At 40.3% G+C, this 22,601-nt stretch overlaps 1 protein-coding gene across 4 annotated transcripts in view; it reads right to left on the reverse strand.

Annotated features, from left to right (window-relative positions):
- The window catches only part of ctnnal1 (catenin (cadherin-associated protein), alpha-like 1), a 298,283-nt gene that overhangs the window by 78,732 nt on the left and 196,950 nt on the right, over nt 1–22,601 (reverse strand). For all 4 annotated transcript variants that reach the window (XM_048617645.1, XM_048617642.1, XM_048617652.1 and 1 more), the window contains one exon: nt 5,785–5,904. In XM_048617645.1, coding sequence (XP_048473602.1) covers nt 5,785–5,904 — 120 coding nt within the window. The remainder of the gene's footprint in view (nt 1–5,784; nt 5,905–22,601) is intronic.

Genomic DNA, 22,601 nt, shown 5'->3' on the forward strand with positions numbered 1-22,601 from the left:
GATGAACACAGCAGGCCAAGCAGCATCAGAGGAGCAGGAAGGCTGACATTTCGGGCCTAGGGTCTAGTACCGAAACATCAGCCTTCCTGCTCCTCTGATGCTGCTTGGCCTGCTGTGTTCATCCAGCTCTACACCTTGTTATCTCAGATTCTCCAGCATCTGCAGTTCCTACTATCTCAGCAAAAAATGACAAATGTGTCACTAGAGTTGTAACAAAAATTTCAGAAAGTCATATTTTACATATTAAGAAATAGAGGTCCCTCTTGACTGTATAATTGATATGAACAGTAAGTCTGGGGTCTGGGAATCATTCGATAAATATCGATAACATTTCAGCAAATAGTGGTGAATTAAAGGGCACTGCAATAAATATCCCTTATGAATCCTGACCGAACCTGTCCAGTAGTTAATACATTGGAATGAACACAGTTTATAACCTCCATTTTTACAGGCAAAAGAATGAAAATATGCAAGTGATGACATTTTAATTAAGATCTAAATGAAACTTATACTGTCGTCTATTAGGTGATCAGCGGCAAAGGGACAGTAGTAGAAGCTGACTTCACTTCAAAGTACCTACTTACTTAACATGATACTCTGAATGAGGATTGCATTGGAAAGACAGGAGTACCTCATAATGTGGGCCCCTGCATAAAGCATAAAGAATACAACATGTAGTGCAGTGAACTGAAGTCACGCCTACAGAATCTCAGAAGCTTTCTTTTTTAAATAGTCGTTTAACAACATTCTCTGCAATTAAACAAATTGTTTAGATCATAAATGCAAAGAGTAGAAATTTGAACAAGAATTTTAAAAAGTCTGATAACCGAAAATTATTTGAAAATTCAACTTCCAAGATAAATTTTAAAAAATCACAGGATAAATGATATCAGTATCATGCGAAAAAGTCATATAAAAATAATTTTAGAACCTCAAAACACTCAAAATATGTTTAAAAGAAGTGAATAAATTGGAGGACTGGACAGCCATTTTGAAAGCCCAAGCCTTTCCAGTCATGGTACTTCATTAAATATTTGTAAGTTTACAGAAAAGATTCTTCCACTTGGAAACACCATCTCTTGAACATTGTGGTGAGAGAAATTTATTATGAGAATGAAATTAGCTAAAATTCACTGCCAAACCATGTTAATCCTGTTAGTATTGACACTGCAGAGTTAAGCATATATGTAGCGTCTTTAATGTAATCAAACATCCCACGGCAATGTACAGGGCCATTATAAAAGAAAATTAAGCATGAAGCCACATAAGGAGATGTCAGATCAGATGACCAAAAGCTCAACTCATTTTAAGGAGTGTATCTTAAAGGAGAAAACTGAGATGGGAAGATGGAGAGGGAACTCCATAACTGTGGAGTGCTTCTGGCAGAAAGCTGAGCCACACTACATTAAACTTGCTGCATTAATTGCCATTTGGGTCCTCATGACAAGAATCATAAGATTTCCGTCCTACCATGCCACTCGCCATTCTCGGAGCAACATGCTACTCAGTGGAGGTGTGACCAGTATCATGTCCAGCCACATCATCTTCCAAAGCCCACTGCAGAACTGCTGCCATCTGGAGGCTTTGCTGCTCAGCTGCAGAAGGAATGAGGGCAGATGGCAGAGAAAGGAAGGCTGGCACCATGCTTCTCTGTGAGGGACCTGGGGATCCTTGTGGATGTGGTGGGATTAAAGAGGAGTCCTCTTGCGACAGGACCAAAAGAAGAGGCCATGACTCCATGTCATGCCAGTGTGGTCATCACCTGGGTCAGTACCACCACTGGGTGAGGAGGGCTGAGCAGCATTGTAGGAAGAAGGTCGATGATTCTCTCTGCTCTGCCAGGGAAAGTGTAATATCCTGTTCTCTGCTACCCCACACTTACCTGTGTCATTGCACCCACCTCCCACCAAAGCTTATGCTCTGCCACAGCCTCTGCTTCATGCAACGTCTTCGCTCTCTCACTCTCATTCCTCTCCCCCATCTCCCATCTTCCGGCATCACTAACCCTGTATGCCTTTCTCACTGCCTCCTCAATCCTTCAGAACTTGTCAACACTTTCCTCCACATGAACCAGCCCTGACAACCATGTCACCCACTTGCATCTTTAAATAGTTGAATACTGTCTTTCCAATAGACAAATTGAAACAGTTGTTAAGGTGGCTTATAGAATCCTTGGGTTTATAAAGAGAGGCAGGAAACACTCAAAAGCAAGTAGGCACAGGCAATAAATGCTAGCTAGCCAGTGTTGCTCATGTCCCACAAGAGAATAAAATTAGACGACGCCTCTAGAAATCACTGGTCAGACAACATTCAAGAAGCTTGACACTATCCAGGACAAAGCTGCCCACTTGATTGGCCACATCCACAAGCATCCACTCCGTCCACCACTGATGCTCAGTGGCTGCAGTGTGTACTATCTGCAAGATGCATTGCAGAAATTCATCAAAGATCCCTAGATAGCACCTTCAAAATTCACAACTGCTTCCATCCAGAAAAGGTCAAGAGCAGCAGATAATACCTGGGAACACCATCACCTGCAAACTTCACTTCCAAGCCACTCATCATCCTGACTTGGATTTCGCTGTTTCTTCAATGTTGCTGGCAACAAACCAGGAATTTCCTCCTTAATAGCATAGTGAGTCTACCTACAGCACAAGAACTGCAGCAGCTCACCACTACTTTCTCAGGGGCAGCTAGGGATGGGCAAGAAATGTTAGTACAGCCAGTGACACCCACATGCTACATGTGAAAGTAAACAAAAAGGCAGCTGAGCATGATGTCCAAAGGGGTTCATGATTTTATTTGAATACCTTTTTATAACTGCAAAGGTAATTTATTTTATGAACCAGCAGAGTTAGACTATATTATAGAATAGAATTGCTTACTTACCTTAATTACTCAATAATTATTCCCAGATGTATTTAAAAATGACTAATCTAGTACATTTTCATTGATACAACTGAAACTGGATATCACATCACAAGAAACAGGCAATTTCAATAACAGTATCCAGCTCACCCCTGTGAACAACTTGATTTTGATTGTCTGAAAATGATTTTAAATAACTTGCAATTAAATAACTCACCTGAACACCAATTTCTAATTTAATTTTTACATAGTAGTCGGATGCTTATTTAAACTAAAATTGCCTTCATGTATCTTCATGAATGGTCAGTCATCGGCTAAAAGGGCAAAAACTCATCATGCTGATGAATTCAAGCAATTTCACAGGCTGGGTTGGCTTATCATTCAAGATTAAAAATGTCACTCAAAATCCATGACACAATGGATGAAAATTGCATTTGGAATTCATTAATCTTTTGTTTGGCCAATTTTGGGCGAAATATAATATCCTTGTGGAAACTGTGCTTCGCAGATGCTTTTGTTAAGGTTCTTTGTCCAAGGGTTTAGAAGATCAATACTTCAGCTACATGGCCAAAGATTCAAATATTAGCAACCAGCGTACATATGCTGAGCGAGCAATCAAACAAAAACATGGGCACTTTTAAAATAAATTCAGCATAGAAAATCTCTGTGTCGCAGTTTGGGAGATCTTGAGACAGGGAGTTTTAGCCACTGGGAAAACCAAAAGTGCAAGTCTTTTGGATTCAGTATGACCCATCTGTGGCCAGATGAATACTGATTAAAAAGATGTGGCAGCAAGTAGAAAAGGAAATACAGCTGAGAAAGAAGATGATTTGGAATTTGCAGATCAGACATGGAAGGCTGGTCCAACATCGAGGGATTAATTGGCTAATCTGGTGGTCTGGGCAGGAAGTATTCCTGCTTCACAAGCATTGGTGGAGAGTTCTCACCTGTTCCACCCAGTCATTCTGAATGCCCTACCATGCCGCCAGTGTTAAATCTGAAAGGGAATCAAAACCTGAGGCATAGAGCTTCACTGAAATCTTCACATTCAAAACCTGTATCTAAGGAGCATATTAGTCATCCAAACCCCCTCTTCACTCCTACACTGACCGACCTGCCTCTGCAAAAACTGAAAATTGAAGACGAATTTCACTCTTGTTGTATTGAACCAAAATTGCTGCGATATCATCATCGAATCTCTACAGTGTGGAAACAGGCCCATCGGCCCAACAAGTCCACACGGACCCTCCAAACAGCATCCCACCCAGACCCATCCCCCTACCCCTTTCCCCTGTAACCCACCTAATCTACACATCCCTGAACAGTATGGACAATTTAGCATGGCCAATCCACCTAGCCTGCATATCTTTGGACTGTGGGAGGAAACTGGAGCACCTGTTGGAAACCCACGCAGACACAGGGAGAATGTGCAAACTCCATACAGACAGTCGCCCGAGGCGAGAATCAAATCCGGGTCCCTGGCGCTGTGCGGCAGCAGTGCTAACCACTGAGCCAACGTGCCACCTCACATCTTGGCCATGTATCATATTCACCTGAAAGTTTAGACTGTGGATACACTAAAAGTATTACAAACGTGAAGGCGCAAGATTATTGAACACTTGGCTAAGGACTTCAGTTTGTAAGAAATAGGAAGAACAGTAGGCCATTCAGCCCACTAAGCCTGCTGTGCTATTCTAAAAAGACCACGGCTGATCTGATTATGTCCTAAATTCCAGTTTCATGCCTGGCCCAATAATCCTTGAAAGAAAACAATATATTATCCAGATGAGCTCAACTCCTTTTGTTATTGCTTTTTGTACACAAGCAAACTCAACACAATGCCAGTGCTATATTCCAGAGTTCCAAAAAAATCAATTTATTGCGTACATAGCAGTGATGACATATTACTGCCTGGTGGAAGAGTGTAGGTATGGTGCTCAAGAGATTCTGGTATGTGCTGTTGGTGAGGCACCAAATCAGCATGAACTCAGGAAATTACTCTCAATGAGCAGCTCTGCCTAGAAGCAGCTCATTGCACCTCAATGCATAAGCCCCAACCTCTTGATGGAACAGACGTTGAAGAACATCCCTTCATGGAATATATACTGGCTACATCAGATGAGTTCAGGGCAGATAGTACTCAAGACTGGAAATAAATGCAGGACAGTTCTGTGTGACATGTCAGAACAAAAGGGAGAGTGGAAAAATGTGCAAACGTTTTCCAAGCAATTCAATGTCATGACCTAAATCTGCTGCATAGTCTCAAACTTAAACCATTACATTTCTCTACCTGTGAGCAAGTTTCCAAAGAACAATTCCCATTTGTAATGGAGTGTATTCACAAGCTAAGTAGTATCAATAATTTATGAGTCATCAAGATACACATAATAGAAATGCCTTTGTCAAAAAAATAAAGGATACAAATCTAAAAGAATATCAAATCGCAGTCTACACTATGTGTAGCACCTGAAAACACACATTGCAGAACAGTTAAAAACAATAAACTTAAATCACAACCATCGACTGAGAAAACTGCACTGTCAGTAATTTCTGACACTGAGAAATTAATTGTTTCTTGCTTTCATTGTAGATAGTGTGAACATGATTTAGAAGTGTTACAGGTGAACAAACTACATTTCACACAAAACTGCAATCCAGTTGCGAGCCTGTGTTGAAAATGAAAACAGGATATGTTATGTTGTTAACCTGGCCAGGAATTGGGCCATATTGCAGGCGATACAAACACCAAATGAAAACAATGGATATTCTAAAGTTCACAGAGGTTACATTATAAACAACACTTTGCACTTTCACAAAGCTTTTCAAGCAATACAATGCCCTAAATCAAGTGAAAGCACTATGTACATAAATATGTGAATTTATTTTCTTTATTTTTGCAGTTCATCTATAACCTACATTTTGTCTGTCTCCTGTCAAATGGGCAAATTCTACCATCTCGTTTCCAAATTGACTGAAGATTTGTACAAACTCCTGAAAGCTGCTGACTTTTTCTAAGTGCTCCAAAGTTGCAAGAACCTAAAAAAAAAGACAAAACAAACAAAATATATTTTATTGAACAAAGTCATTATAATATGCTCAATTAAATCAGACAATTGTAATATTACCAGTTCAGCTCCAGTTAAGAATGTAAAATCTTAAAAGGGAATAGGGTTTTAATCAACAATAACAAGGTGTAGAGCTGGATGAACACAGCAGGCCAAGCAGCATCAGGGGAGCAGGAAGGCTGATGTTTCGGGCCTAGACCCTTCTTCAGTTTTGGTTCAAGCCCTACCGATACCTCACAATTACGTTGACAACATTACTTTCTAGCTCAATCCTGTAAGGACTTTATTCCATTTGTAATTTCTCTGCATCCTTTGCATCTTCTCTAACAATGCTACCTTTCGTAGCAGTGATTTAAATAGGTCTACCGCTTGTCTCAAGTGAGAACTCCCAAACAACTTAGGAACCGTGATCATTCTGTTTCTCAGCCCTTTCTCTCCCCTTCCAGACGAACATTAGGATTCCCTCTTTGACATCACCAACATCTGTAGTCAATCATTCTCCATTTGCAACATAAAATCACTGCCAAACACATTTTCCCCACCCCTTCTCCCCTTTCATCATTCTAAAGTGATAGCTCCTTCCATGAAACTCTGGTCCACAGCTTGATCAAACCCATCAGCTCCTCCACTTGCCACTGCAACCTTTGTGGAAGCATGTGAGGTGTAAAAGTTATCGTTCTACCTCCTCCCTGAAATAGCAATTTACTTGCACCCCTTTCAATCAAGTATACTGTACTCAATCCTGTAATGCAGTCTTCGCAATATAGGAAGACCAAACAGAGATCAGATGACTTCTTTGCCAAACGCTTCTGTTACGTTCAAAAGTGTAACCTGAAATTTCCAGAAGCAGAAAAAAGAAATTGCTGTTAAAACTCAGCAGGTCTGAACTCTTCAGAACTGAAGGAGGATCACTGAACCCAAACCATTAACACTGCTTTCTCTCCGTGGATGCTGACTTCTTCTAGCAATTGCTGTTTTTGTTACTGGTTTCCAGCATCTGGAGTTCTGTTTTTTCCCCCAAATTTTCAGACACTTGTTATTTTAATTCTCTGCACTACTCCCATTCTGACCTTTTTATCCTCTGACTCCTACATTGTTCAATGAAATGCAACAAAAACTCAGGAAGCAGCACACTACATCTTTCAATGAAGCACTTTACAGGATTATGAACTCAACAATTTCAAATCAAAACCTGTGTCCTCACTCCTTCCAGACAACGTTAGTCATGATTTTGATCTCCCAATTTTCTGGGAAATAAGTTTATTCACAGGATGACAGCAACACTGCCTGGGCGAGTATTTAAAGTCCATCCTTAGTTGTCCTGGAAAAGATGGTGCTGAACTGCTTTCTTGAACTGCTGCAGTCTATTTGGTGTGGGTACACCCACAATGTCATTAGGGAGGGAGTTTCAGGATTTTAACCCAGCAATATTGAAGGAATCTATTTCCAAGGCAGGCTGATAAGTGGTTGGGATGGAGTTTGCACGTGGTGTTCCCATGTATTTGCTACCTATGCCCATCCAAGTAGCAATGGTCCTGGGCTTGAAGATTCTGCCTAAGGAACCTTAGTGAATTCTGCAATGCATCTTGTAAATGATACACATTGCTACTACAGAACATCAGTGGTGGAAGGAATGAATATTTGTGGATATGGTGCCATTCAGGCAGTAACTGGCGAGGTTGGATTTGTCTTGCTTTGTGTGCTCAGGACATACCTGGGCAATCTTCTACATTGTCAGGTAGATGCCACTGTTGTAGCTGTACTGGAACAGGTTGGCTATGGATGCAGCTCTGAAGCTCAACTCTACACTTCCACTACTCACAGCTTTTATCCTTTGCTTGTTTCATTACCGTCTCTGCTCCTTTGATGATAATCTCTTTTGTTTCTTGATTGCTCCTGCTTTCATTTTCATGGACCTTTCTTATTCTTCTGTTCCCTCCTTCCATCTTTCCCTATCACTTTATGTGCTTAAAAGTGGCTCTATCCCTCAATGAAGAACCAATTAAAGAACAATTTTGTTACTCATTTTTAAAGTTCAAGTATTTCAAGTGAACAGCGAGCAATTATATTAATATGGTAACAAATGCTAAGGAATTGCTAAGTGACAAGTTAAAGGAACTGAATATAGATACAAAAGCAGTCATTAATCCAAGGTTCCACAATTATGCTGTCAATTTTTAAAATGATGAATAATATTTCAGTCCCCGAGAACTGACAACCTGATGACTCGGCCAATTTACTTCAAACTTACAATGCGAACTGAAAGAACAGCGGATGCTGTAAATCAGGAACAAAAACAGAAATTGCTGAAAAAGCTCAGCAGGTCTGGCAGCTTCTGTGAAGAAAAATCAGAGATAATGTTTTGGGTCCAGTGTTCTGAGGAAGGGTCACCGGACCCAAAACGTTAACTCTGATTTTTCTTCACAGATGCTGCCAGACGTGCTGAGCTTTTCAAGCTACTTCTGGTTTTGTTCAAATTACAATGCTTCATTCGCTCTTACACACATTTAGTTTGGGGACAAATTCACAAAAGGATTTTAATATAATCATTATTCTATGGTGATTTTTGAACTACTAGTGAAAAGAATTGTTTTTTCATATTAATTTTGATGGAAATGGAGAAAGACGAGGAGAGATATAGAAGACTGTACATCTCACAAACAAAATACACGTAAAACAATATGATAGTTGTTATAAAAGCAAAATACTACAGATGATTGAAATCTGAAAGAAAATCAGAAAATCCTGGGAAAACTCAGCAGGTCTGGCGGCATCTGTGGAGACAGAAATACAGTTAACATTTCAAGATCAACGTTTCGGTTCTGATGACATCTTTGAACATGAAACTTTAACTTTGCTTCTCTCTTCACAAATGCCACCAGTCTTGCTGAGTTTCTCCAGTGCTTTCTGTTACTATGAATGGCTGTTTACCTATTATTCATCTTAAAATAGTTAATGATTCACCCTTAATGAACACTCTCTTGAACACCAGTTCTGTGAGCGTTAAACAATATTTGATGTCAGGTCAATTAGGAATGAACAAAATCAAGTGCTTTACAAGTGACCTAGATGATTAAGTATGTCATTGGTTGTAAATTAAAAACTTGCCCAGTTTCACTGGAAATGCCTACAAATGGAATCCTACTGTTACAATTAATTGAACTATATACTTACATAAATTTATTTTTGCCAGCAGTTTTTTAAAAAGTAACCTGACAAAATTCTGTCAACTGAAACTAAAATAGTTTTCATAAAGGTAAAAAAAATGTCCATTTGGGCACCTAAACCAATCTAATGTTCAGTACTTTGATTTAATCATCCCATCTGACCATCAAAATATTATATTTGTTTTTCCATTTAAGACAGATTTATGGACCAAAATTATACTTTCCTCTCACTACAGAATCATAGAACTACATTTGGCACATTAAAACATCTGAACAAACATCTCCTACCTTCTCCTTGTAGCCCTGCACATTCTTCTTATTCAGGTAACAATCTAATTTCCCCCCAAATGCTTTCTTTGAGCCTGTCTCGATCACATGTTCAGGCACTGCATTCCAGACTTTAACTACTCACTGCAATTCTGCTTGTCTGCTTCTGTTACCAATTAAACATGCTCTTATCTTTTCAATCTTTCCATTGATGGGAAGACAGTTTTTCCCATATCTACTCTATCTAGATTCTCATAAATACCTCCAACAAATCACATCTCAACCTTACAAACTGATGAATTGGTAGAAGTATGCCATTTAGCTGCTCAAGCCTGCTCCACCATTCAATAAGGTCATGGTTGATCTGTTTGTATTTCAAATTCACATGCCCATCCACTCCCAATAACTTTAATCTATCTACTTCCACCTCAAAAATACCAAATAAACTTGCCTCCACTGCCTTGTGTGGCAGAAAGTTCCACAGTCTCACAAACTATAGAGACAACATTTCTCTTTACCTCTCTCCTAAAAGGGCGATCTATAATTTTTAGACAGTGTCCCCAAATTCTGCACTCACCCAAAAGAGAAAAAAAATCCTATGTTCACCTCGTTAAAATCATTCAGGATCTTATATTCATCAATCAAGTCAACCTTCACTTTTCTAAATTCCAGGTGAAACAAGTCCAGTCTGTTCAACTTTTCTTCATAAGAACAAAAACCTTCTCCAAACTGTATGAGCAACTAAAATTTCCCTGGAACCATTCTCACAAATATTTTCAACACTTTCTCTGATTCCTCAACATTTTTCCGAAATTGTGACAACCAGAACTGGGCATGATACACCAGATTAAGTTGCAGCAGTGTTTTATACAAGTTTAACCTAAACCTCTCTGAATCATAGAATCATAGAATCCCTACAGTGTGGAAACTCTGCTTCTGTACTTTATGTTCCTACGAATGAAGCCTTGGATTCAGGTTTTATTAACTGTGCTCTTAAACTGTTTTGTCATTGTCAATTATTTATGCACATGAACACTTTCTGGGGTCCCTTTTCTCCTGGACCCACTTCAGAATTGTAACCTTTGTTTTGTCTCTCCACTTTTTTCCTAACTAAATGAATCAAAGCAAGGCCAAAAATAAAGTCAGAGGGCAAATTTCATATTTGCATTAAATTTCGCAGAGAACTATATTAAGCTATGCTTATTTCACTTACAATGCACTCCACATTATGATCTGACACACATCTTTGAAGTGTTATTTTGTAAATCAGCATTTCTGTTACATATATTCAGAAGACTTATTGTACTTGAGAATATAGGAAAATGCTAGCTTTTGCTATTATTGCATGCAAAACACATAAACTTGACAAATTGCTATATTAAATTGACTATCAAGTGTGCCATTGCAAACTAAATTAACATAATTATTTTCTGAGCATCTTTTGATATTTATTAGAGGTGGATTTGCACAATATTATTCCATAGATACAAAAATAACTAACTAGTAAGAAAGAAGTCATCGCAGCTTTCAGGACAAACATTTTGGATACTATACTGAGCTCTGAAACAACAAGTTACAATTCATTTTGAAAACATCCACTCATAATTGTTAAAATTTTAACTGGCCATCATATGCCACCATTTTACTAAAAACCTGTACTTTCTGAATGCTGCAGTCTCTGATACCTAAGGTTTTGGAGTAGATTTGTAGCTCGGGTTGTGGGTGTTGAGGTTGTTGAGGTTGGTTGGCTCGCCGAGCTGGTTTCTTGTTTCGCAGCTGCACTGAAGGTGTTACCAAGCATGGTAACGAAACGTCTGTGAAACAAGAAACCAGCTCGGCGAGCCAACCAACCTCAACAACCTCAAGTCTCTGATATATTAGGAGAAAATATAATCCATTGTCCTAAACCCTCTAACTTAAGAAAGGGAATCAAAGAATTATCACAACTTTTATCAGACTTTTAAGTCAGTTTCTAAGTAGAGGCATATGATACAAATCGAGCCAAAATGGCCTGACTAAAAGGTGCTACAGAATTTTGTCCAAGTTGTAATGAGAAAAATCTAAACCCCACTGACCCTCACACCCCCTCACCCATACATCTCCAATGCCTGGACCATGCAATCTCAACCCCTCCACCAAGTCCCAATGCCTCTTGTGCATCCATGTCAGTGTAGGCTCCAACAACCTACTTGGCCCTTCATGTCCTCCGTTCCAAGTTATGATTCTTCCATACCCATTCGCCCATTTTACCCAATATAAAACAACCAATGGTGACAGTAGGATGTATAGAATGTTATTAATTCATGACTTCCAAGTTTTTCTTTAAAAAATCTCCTTCATTAAAGAACAATCATCTGATCATTACCCTTTAATATATCAATGGCAAGAAATTGAAATTTTTATATTCTGACAGCCCACGCATCCCTTAGAGTGGTGAAACAACTGAACCCCAGGGAATACATTACTTGATTGACAGTTCTGGCTTTCTGATCTTCCTTGTTCAATTGCACAATGAAAAGATGTGTAAGAGAAAGAATTTTCAAATGCTTACAGTTGATGCTATTGATACTTTAAAAGATCTGGATGATTGTGCAATAGCAATGGCATAGTGGTATTATCGTTAAACTATTAATCCAGCAGCTCAGTAATGTTCTGGGGACCTGGGTTGGAATCCTACTACAGCAGATGGTGGAATTTGAATTCAATAAAGAAAAAGCCTGGAATTAAGAATCTACTGATCACCATGGAATTATTACTTCCTAATGCCCTTCAGGGAAGGAAATCTGCCATCCTCACCTGGTCTGGCCTACATGTGACTCCAGAACCACAGCGATGTGGTTGACTCTCAATTGCCCATTGAAATGGCCTAGTAAGCCATTCAGTTGTACCAATCACTGCAAAGTCTCAAACAAATGAAATCAGACGGATCACTTGACATCAACCTAGGCACCGGAAAAGACAATGGTGGAAACAGCCCTGTTGACCCTGCAAAGTCCTTGTCACTAACATCTGGGGGTTAGTGCCAAAATTGGGAGAGCTGTCTCATGGACTATTCAAGCAACAGCCTGACATAGTCATACTCACAGAATCATACCTTACAGACAATGTCCCAGACACCACTATCACCATCCCTGGATATGTCCTGTCCCACCAGCAGTACAGACCCAGCAGAGGTGGTGGCACAGTGGTATACAGTTGGGAGGGAGTTCCTCTAGGAGTCCTCAACATTGACTCCTGACCCCTTGAAGTCGCATGGCTTTAGGTTAAACATGGGCAAGGAGACCTCCTGCTGATTACCACACACCGTCCTCCCTTAGATGATGAATCAGTACTCCTCAATGTTGAACAATACTTGGAGGAAGCACTGAGGATGGCAAAAGCACAATTGTACTCTGGGTAGGAGATTTCAATGCCCACCACCAACAGTGGATCAGCAGCAGTACTACTGATCGAGCTGGTTGGCTCCTAAAAGACATAGCTGCTAGACTGGATATGCGGCAGGTGGTGACAGAACCAAGAGGGAAAAACGTACTTGACCTCATCCTTACCAATCTGCCAGCTGCAGTTGCATCTGTCCATGACAGTATCGGTAAGAGTGACCATCGCACAGTCCTTGTGGAGATGAAGTCCTGCCTTCACATTGAGAAAAACCTTCATCGTGTTGTGTTGAACTATCACCGTGCTAAATGGGACAGACTTTGCACAGATCTAGCAACTCACAACTGGACATCCATGAGGTGCTGTGAGCCATCAACAGCAGCAAAATTGTACTCCAGCACAATCTGTAACCTCATGGCCAGGCATATCCCCCACTCAACCATTACCTTCAAGCCAGGGGATCAATCCTGGTTCAATGAAGAGTGCAGGAGGGCATGCCAGGAGCAGCACCAAGCATACCTGAAGATGAGGTGTCAACCTGGTGAAGCCATCACACAGGACTACTTGTACACCAAACAGCGAAAGCAGTAAGAGATAGACAGAGCTAAACGATCCCACAACCAACAGATCAGATCTAAGCTCTGCAGTCCTGCCGCATCAAGACATGAATGGTGGTGGACAATTAAAAAACTCACTGGAGGAGGAGACTCCACAAATATCCCTATCCTCACTGATGGAAGAGCCCAGCACATCAGGGCAAAAGATAAGGCTGAAGAATTCGCAGCAATCTTCAGCCAGAAGTGCCAACTGGATGATTCATCTCGGTCTCCTCCCCCAGCATTACAGATACCAGTCTTCAGCCAATTCGATTCACTCCATGTGATATCAAGAAATGGTTGGTGACACTGGATACTGCAAAGGCTACGGGCCCTGACAACATTCCGGCAATAGTACTGAAGACATGTGCTCCAGAACTTGCCACTTCACTAGCCAAGCTGTTCCAGTGCAATTGCAACACGGGTATCTATCCGACAATGTGGAAAATTGCCCAAGTGTGTCACGTACACAAAAAGCAGGACAAATCCAACCCACCCAACCCCATCAGTCTACTATCAATCATCAGGAAAGAAATGAAAGGTGTCATCAACAGTACTATCCAGCAGTACCTGCGCAGCAATAATCTGCTCAGTGATGCCCAGTTTGGGTTCCACGAGGGCCACTCAGCTCCTGACCTCATTACAACCCTGGTTCAAACATGGACAAAAGAGCTGAATTCGAGAGGTGAGGTGAGAGTGACAGCCCTTGATATCAAGGCTGCATTCAACCGAGTGTGGCATCAAGGAGCCCTAGCAAAACTGGAATCAATGGGTATCAAGGGACAAACAGAGTCATATACTGTAGAGACTTTTAAGCGACTCTTGGATAGGCACATTGAGGATAGTAAAATGTAGGGTATGCAGGGCAGTTTGATCTTAGTAGGATAATACGTCAGCACAACATCGTGGGCCAAAGGGCCTGTACTGTTCTATGTTCTATGTTTTATGTTTTAAATTCTCCAGTGGTTGGAGTCATACCTGACACATAGGAAGATGGTCGTGGTTGTGGGGGTCATCATCTCAGCTCCAAGACATCTCTGCAGGAGTTCCTCAGGGTAGTATCCTCGGCCCAACCATCTTCAGCTGCTTCATCATTGACCTTCCCTCCATCATAAGGTCAGAAGTGGGAATATTCGCTGATGGTTGCACAATGTTCAGCACCATTCGTGACTCCTCAGTTACTGAAGCAGTCCATGTTCACATGCAACAAGATCTGGACAATATCCAGGCTTGGGCTCCCAAGTGGCAAGTGACACTCGTGCCACACAAATGCCAGGCTATGACCATCACCAATAACAGACAATCTAATCACCGCCCCTTAACATTCAACGGTGTTACCATCACTGAATCCCCCACTATCAACATCCTGGGGGGTTATCATCGACCAGAAACTCAACTGCACTCACCACATTAACACAGTGGCTACAAGAGCAGGCCAGAAGCTGGGAATACTGCGGCGGGTAACTCACCTCCTGACTCCTCAAATCCTGTCCGCCATCTACAAGACACAAGTCAGGAGTGTGATGGAATACTTCCTGCTTGCCTGGATGAGTGCAGCCCCAACAACACTTAAGAAGCTTGACGCCATCCAGGACAAAGCAGCCCCCTTGATTGGCACCACATCCACAAGCATTCACTCCCTCCATCACCAACGCTTCACCAAAATTCACCAAAGATCCTCAGACAGCACCTTCGAAACCCATGACAACTTCCATCTAGAAGTACGAGGGCAGCAGACATATGGGAACACCACCACCTCCAAGTTCCCCTCCAAGCCACTCACCATCCTGACTTGGAAATATATTGCCGTTCCTTCACTGTCGCTGGGTGAAAATCCTGGAATTCCCTCCCTAATAGCATTGTGGGTCAACCTATAGCAGGAGGACTGTAGCGGTTCATGAAGGCAGCTCACCACCACCTTCTCAAGGGCAGCTCGGGATGGGCAAGAAACCAGCAACGTTCACATCTCACAAATAAATAAGAAAAAATGATTGTTTTAAAGAATGTAGTAAATTATGAATGAATGACTTTTTTAAACTTTTATTTTAAAGACATCATATTTTCACCGTAAGTTCAACGGAGTATATCGTGTGTGAATTAACTGGAACTGTCATAGCTTCACATGGGGGATATTGACGAACATAGCTTTGCTTGGAAGCATAAGAAAGACATTTTGAATTTATCTCACAAAAATTTCTTTCATGCTCTGTCTTTTCTTTGACAATTCTTTGAAAAGCTGATCAATGAAAATTGCAGTGGACCAGGACTTACCTATATTCACAATGAAGTTAGTCAGATCAGGCATGTAGGACTGAAACTCTTAAAAAAAGCACTCCTAAAAATCAGAAACCCTGGGAAAGGAGTGGAATCCTGGAATCACATCTTGGCCACAATTCGCATCCATCCATGAAGTCTCCCTAACTCCATGAGAATACAAGCCGTAATGTCCTCTGATGTGACTTAGATAAATAATACATACCTCTGTTAGACAATACAAAGGGGACATCTGATAGAGTTCAAATACTGAGAAAAATTCAACTAGGTGGATACAGAGGAACTGTTTCCATTTGTGGGGAGTCTAGAACACGGGGCCATAAATATTTTAGGTGCACCTCTTTCTTAAAAATAACAATCACAACTCTGTCACTGGAGTGGCTGAAACAGATAACACCAATACATTTAAGAAAGAATGGTAGAACCCTTAGAAGTATTGATATGCAGAGGGATCTGGGTGTGCAGGTCCACAGGTCACGAAAGTTGGCAGCGTTGTTAGATAAGGTAGTAAAATAGGCTTATGGCATGCATGCCTTCACTGGAAGGGGCAATGAGTATAAGGATAGACAAGTTATGCTGCAGCTCTATAGAACTTCAGTTTGGCCACACTTGGAATATTGTATACTGTTCTGGTCACCACATTACCAGAAGGATGCGGATGCTTTGGAGAGGGTACAGGAAAGATTTACCAGGATGTTGCCTAGTATGGGGGATTTCAGCTATGAAGAAAGCTTGAATAGACTGGGTTTGTTTTCACTGTGACACAGGAGGTTGAGGGGTGACCTAATAGAAGTTTACAAGATTGTGAATGGCATGGATAGAATGGAAAGTAAGAGGCTTTTTCCCGGGGAGGAGGGGTCAATTATTAGGAGACACAGGTTCAAGGTGCAAGGGGGGAGTTTAAAAGGGATGTGAGAGACAGGTTTTTTTCCAGAGGAGGTGGTGAAAGCAGACACAATTACAGCATTCTAGAAGCACCTGGATGAATACATGAATAGGAAGGGACTAGAGGGATACAGATCCTGTAAGTGAAGACTGTTTTAGTATGGAAGGGCAAAATGTGGTGGCGCAGGCTTGGAGGGCTGAAGGGTCTATTCCTATGCTGTATTGTTCTATGTTCTTCTTTGTTCTTTGAAGAAGGGAATAGAGAAACATGGAAACAAGGTGAGAAAAGACAGATGAGGAGTAAAAGCATTTAGACTGAACAGCTTCTTTCTGTGCTGTATATTCTATGTAATTCTATATGCGTCTAAATAACCACTGTACTGAAGGAGTTAATGTATGGGGTTGGCACTGTGCTCTCTCGTAACTTGTCTAATCGTTTTCACGGTTTGGAGAGTAACTATCTTGTTCGTTTTTGATCTTTTCCTATCTGCTGTCTTCCTATGTTTTGTATCAATTTATATGAAATTGTTCAATGAAGTAAACATACAAGAACAATCTATTGCAAGTTGATTGATTTATTGTTGTCACATGTACCGAGATACAGTGAAAAGTGCTGTTTTGCCTACCATACAGGAAGATCATACCATACAAAGTGCATCAGGTAGCAAAAGACAGTGTTACAGTCGCACAGAAGATGCAGAGAGAGAGAGATCAGAATAAACACTTGAGAGATCTGTTCAAAAGTTAACAACTGTGATGTAAATGCTGTGCTTTTATCAATGAGAATTCAGTTGACTACTGTGAATTATGTTTGTCTCTTACTTGCTTTGGTTCCTTGGTTAAACCAAGAGGAAGGAAATGCTACATTGACTTCTTAGCTAAAGGTACCATCTATGAAAAGCGAAGTGGTTAGGCACAAGGACAGCGCTTTGGCTGAAGTACTTTTATGTCATGCACAGGGGCAGGCTTAGAAGCATTAGTATAACCCTAAATGTTGTGCGATAAGAGGGTTACCTTAGCTACTTAAGCCTATACTGGAGCTCTGCTTCAGTTTAAAGGGAAAGGAAACATTACCTGGATGATCACATTAAATATTTAGTATTCCTAGGTCTTATCTCCTCCCTTTTTCATTTAGTCACAATATCGGTCACTATAACTTACTCATGTTAACAGATAGGTGACTTTTTTTATGCTTAATTAGTGACTCACAACTAAGATGAAAATATGCATGACTTTAAAGCAGAGATTCTGTATACAGCCAATTAGCTTCAAATTATGACAGAGAAGCAGTGAATCAGAGTAGCTGCAATAATGAGCAGTTCACACTGCTCATGCAGCTAAACAGGAAATTAAATAGTTTAAATCTTAATTAGTTCAGCAATTCAGCTATTCGCTGCACAAATCCAGTCTTAATACTGAAATACCATGCACACAATGGCTTCCATTTAGCAACTGAGCTACAATGGTGAATAGGTGGGAGGCAATGTTAACTCTGTGTCCACAAATTTCTAATCTGGTGAGCAGTGTGCAAGAGATTTTCAGTGAATTTAAAAAGGCAGCAAGTATTCTATTGTACAGGCATAAGGTAAATCAACGCAGTTGCCAACTGTGATTATGAGGAAGCTGTTGCTCAAGATGTGAAACTGAGTACCAATCAGGAACATCACAAATGCAGTGAATTTGGCAGATGGAAACCCATCTTAGTTAAGTGTGAGATGATGCTTTTCTGTTTAAACATAATTGGTAATTACACTCTGAATGGAAGTAGATTCATTGCTGTGAATGTTTAGAAGGATTTGGGAATAATCTGCAATTTTACATTGCTGGTTTTGGCCAGATACTAGACCTAGCTATCCTTTTGGGCTCCAGAAGAGCAAGAGTACTCCCCTACGTCACATAAGATTTTCTGGGTCTCTATCATCTGAAAATAGGGCTCTTCCTACTATTCTCCCACCTGCAAAACCCCTGGAACATCTCCCTGCCCGAAAGCCTTCTTTTAACTTGCATCCTTCCTCTAGCTAGTTGATTGTTTCTTTCTGCTGAAATCAGCCAACATCCCAATTCCGACGCTGACTCCTATGTGGAATTGGCATCCACCCTCTTCAGCTTCCCACTGAGAATTAACATTGACCTGCATGTAGTTTGAGGAAGTGTCAAGCATGATACACATTTAAGCAGATGACTCTTTGTGCAGAAAATAAAAGACCGTAAGACATAGGAGTACAAGTAGGCCATTCAGCCCATCATGTCAATTCCACCATTCAATGGGAAAGACACAGTTTGAGAGTGAAAGTTCATCCATGTCTCTCTGGTCCATAAATCTTCTGATCACACCAGTTTTACTACAAGACATACTGGGTGGTGTAGCTGAAATAGGGAAACTAATCTGCATATACATACACACACCCCTTTCCAACAAAACAGAATGGATGACTGTCACATTGCTCTTTAGCAACTGGTCATGGCTTTCATGATAGCTTGCTAGCAAAAAGGTCTTTTCAACCCAGTGCATGGTCTCAAGAGAAGCAGTGTGGGAAGTAAATTTGAAGATATATATTGGTCTCAGAGATGGACACATATTCAAAATACAGCCAAATAAAAGCAATAATCTCGCATTAATGTGAGTTACATTTACCTATGGAACAAAAATGACTACCCTTCAAAAGTGATTAATTGGCCACACATAAAGAAAATTGGGACCTCCTGAGATGACATACACTAAACAAATCCAAGTTCTTTCTTTCATAATGATCATTTGGCAGAGCAGTTATGAAAAACATTAAAAAATCTAGTTCTTGTACATTAGTCTAAGCACTTATCATACAATTCAAACACTAACAAAAGAAGGGTCTAGGCCCGAAACGTCAGCCTTCCTGCTCCTATGATGCTGCTTGGCCTGCTGTGTTCATCCAGCTCTACGCCTTGTTGTCTCCACTACACAGGTCTGCCTTGATAATAAACTGCAAAACAGCAGCAAATTTTAAAACAAAACTGTCCTCATTTTTAAGATTTAATTACAAATAATTATATGGACACCACATTAATTTCCTCTGGCAACTTGTCTCAACATTTAAAAGTTCTTAAATTCTTGAAAGAGAAGATTGAGAAATTGGGTTTGAATGCAATATCAAATAAGATCATAATTCAGGCATATGCCTGAATGTAGTCAAGTGGAGAACTGCAGAAGGTCAACCAGGTGTCCTGACCTGGTCATGTCCAAAGCAGAGCAAACCCACAATTAATGAGTGAGGGATGCAGCCAAAAAGTGGAGAGCAATGAATCCAAGTTGGCAACTACTTCTCCTAGTTTCAGAGAAATTGAACTAGTAAAACATTTTCTAGATATTTTCAAAGCAACCTTTAAGGACTATTCAGAACTTGGAACAATTAGACAAAGCATTAATGGCATAAACTCTAACCATAAATATATGAATTTCCATTCAGGTCTTTACAATAACATCAGGATTCTGATTTGCATACACAGGTACCCTGCACAACTGTAACTTGATGACTTTCAATTTGATAACTCTGATATTTCATTTGTTTCCTGTATTTTGTTTCACATACAAAACCAAGTGAAAAGACAGTGAATTTCTCCCTCACAACTTATTAAGTTTTAAGCCTGCACAGTTAGAAGGAACTATTTCAGTGTAGGAATTTAGCCTTTACACAACATATCTTTTTGTAACATTACACAGAAGGAAAGATTAAACACTGAAAATACCACTTGTCTTTTATTTAGTTTCAGACTGTGAAATACTGGAAGGCAGCTGCCCACGGGTTTTCAGTTCTTATCAACAGTGCCATGCAACCACAAGAGCTTGTTATTTTGTTCTGTCAGGCAAGCAAGTTTAATGCTAAAATAAATCAAGAAAAATGCAGCAAATTTTCAAACTCAGCAAGCTGATGCATATCAACAATCTTTTCATTCCCTATTCACTGACAATATCAGTAAAATCACAGAGGAAGGATAACCTCTTCCCCAGCACACACCTCTCCTAAATTACCATAGGAATTTTTCATTACACATGGACTGGGAGGAGTAAAGATGGTGAAATTCTAGAATGTATTTGATACAGTTTCTGGAACAGCATGCTTTACTATGGACAGAGCATAGGTCATACTAGATGAAGTGTGAATAATGAACCAAAATTAGCTGGCAAACTGGCCACAAGGGAGTATTTTGCAAATAGTGACCATAGTAGGCTTGAATTTGATATTAGACTTGGGACAAACAAGGCACTATCTGAAATCAATGTTTTAAATTTAAGAAAAACAAATATTAAAAAGATGAGAAATGAATTGACCACCAAAAATCAGGTAGGATTCGGGGTAACAAAGGGAGGTGTTAACAGAGGAAGACAAAGTGAGAATTCCTTGATACAAAAGTGTTATGTTCCCTGAAAAGTAAAAGGTTCAGTTTGTAGAACAGCCGTGGTCAACAGTGAAATCTGAGACAATGGACCAGATTCTTGTGGAATTGGGGGGGATTTAAAAATGGTTGGTGGGGGCCAGAAAGAATTACAACCCCATTTCCTACAGATCCCAAAACTGCTGTTGGGTAAAGAATGCAGAGCGTGCTTCACAAGCAGAGGGAAATCCAAACTCAATAAAGTCATTTGAATTAAGTGCTGAGTTCAAAGAGGCCACATTACAGTTGTTGCAAATGTCCAAACACACTGTGAGGAAGTCACAAATTGATGGAACAGACATAAATTCTCTCGAAGGGCAGGTAAGTCAGCTGAACTACCATAGACAATCACAGAGTTGGGGTTACAGTGCAGAAGTAGTTCATTCGGCCATTGTACCTGCACCAGCATTCCAAATGATCATCTCACCAGGTACCATTCTCCTGCCTTCTCCCTGTAATCCTGCATGGTGTTCCTTCTCACATAACAATCCAATTCACTCCTGAATTCCTTAATAGAATTCAGATTTTAACCACTCACTGAGTGAAAAAAGTCTGTACTTACTTCACTTTTGCTCCTTTCGTCAATGTTTTTAAATCTGATTGTGGTCTGAACTTCTTGAAATCTCCATCTCTTCAAAATACAGAAAAAGCTGGTTGCAGCTGTCAGTGATTATGACAAAACCCATGACTGGACTGCTTTGATTGACAGGCCTGCTGATGCAACATCTGTTTGAGAAGCTGCAGTACAGATCTTTGTTGACATTTCCCCAGGAGATGTTCGTTATGGGTGTCTGGATCAATTTCAAAACCTAGACACACCCAGCAGAGGGTTCTGAGTTCAAAGTTTGAAGTTCTGACGAAGGATCACTGGATCCGAAAGGTTAACTGTTTTCTCTCCAGAGATGCTGCCAGACCTGCTGAGTTTCTCTAACAATCTGTCTTTTTTTGTTTCTCAAAGTTTGACTGATACTTTAAAAAGGTTTTTTTTAAATATTTGGTGTATGAAGATATGTCTTTTATAAGACATTAATCACCTTAAGAGACCTAAAGGGTGTGACACTTCAATGAAATGAAGGGTTTTTATCCACTATCAGGTCTGTTCTGAGACATGTATTAGGTTTTTAGAAGCCTATTTGGTTCCTGAGTCTGCTCATTAAGGATACTGGGAATGAGTGCCTAGAAAGTTAACGTAGAGGGTGATGGAGTGAGGAGCATTTGTAATGAGTGATGGAAGCTGCAAAATGTTCTAAACAAAAAAGAAACTAAAAATACCTGGAACATGAGAGTTGCCTCATTCACTGGAGTTTAGATAAGTCAGAGGTGACTTGATTGAAACATATACACCCTGAGGCAGGATAGATATGGAGAAGATATTTCTTTTTGGAGAATCTAGAACTAGGGGTCACTGTTTAATAATCAGTGGTGACCCTTTTAAAATAATGACTCTTTGAGTGGCTTTGGAACTCCCTTCCTTCCTGTAAAGGTGATGGAGGCAGAGTCTTTGAATATTTTTAAGGGAGAGAAATAGATTCGTCTGAAGCCAAGGGGTGAAATGTTAACAGGGATAGGGGAGAATACAAATTTGAGGTGAGAATCTGATTAGCCACGATCTTATTGTATGGTGGATCAGGTTTGAGGGGCTGAATGGTCTACTCTGTTTTTTAATTCATATATTTGTATCTTCACAAGTA

This window comes from Rhincodon typus, chromosome 2 (genome assembly GCF_021869965.1).
Source record: "Rhincodon typus isolate 14 chromosome 2, sRhiTyp1.1, whole genome shotgun sequence".
In the NCBI taxonomy this organism is placed as follows: domain Eukaryota; kingdom Metazoa; phylum Chordata; class Chondrichthyes; order Orectolobiformes; family Rhincodontidae; genus Rhincodon; species Rhincodon typus.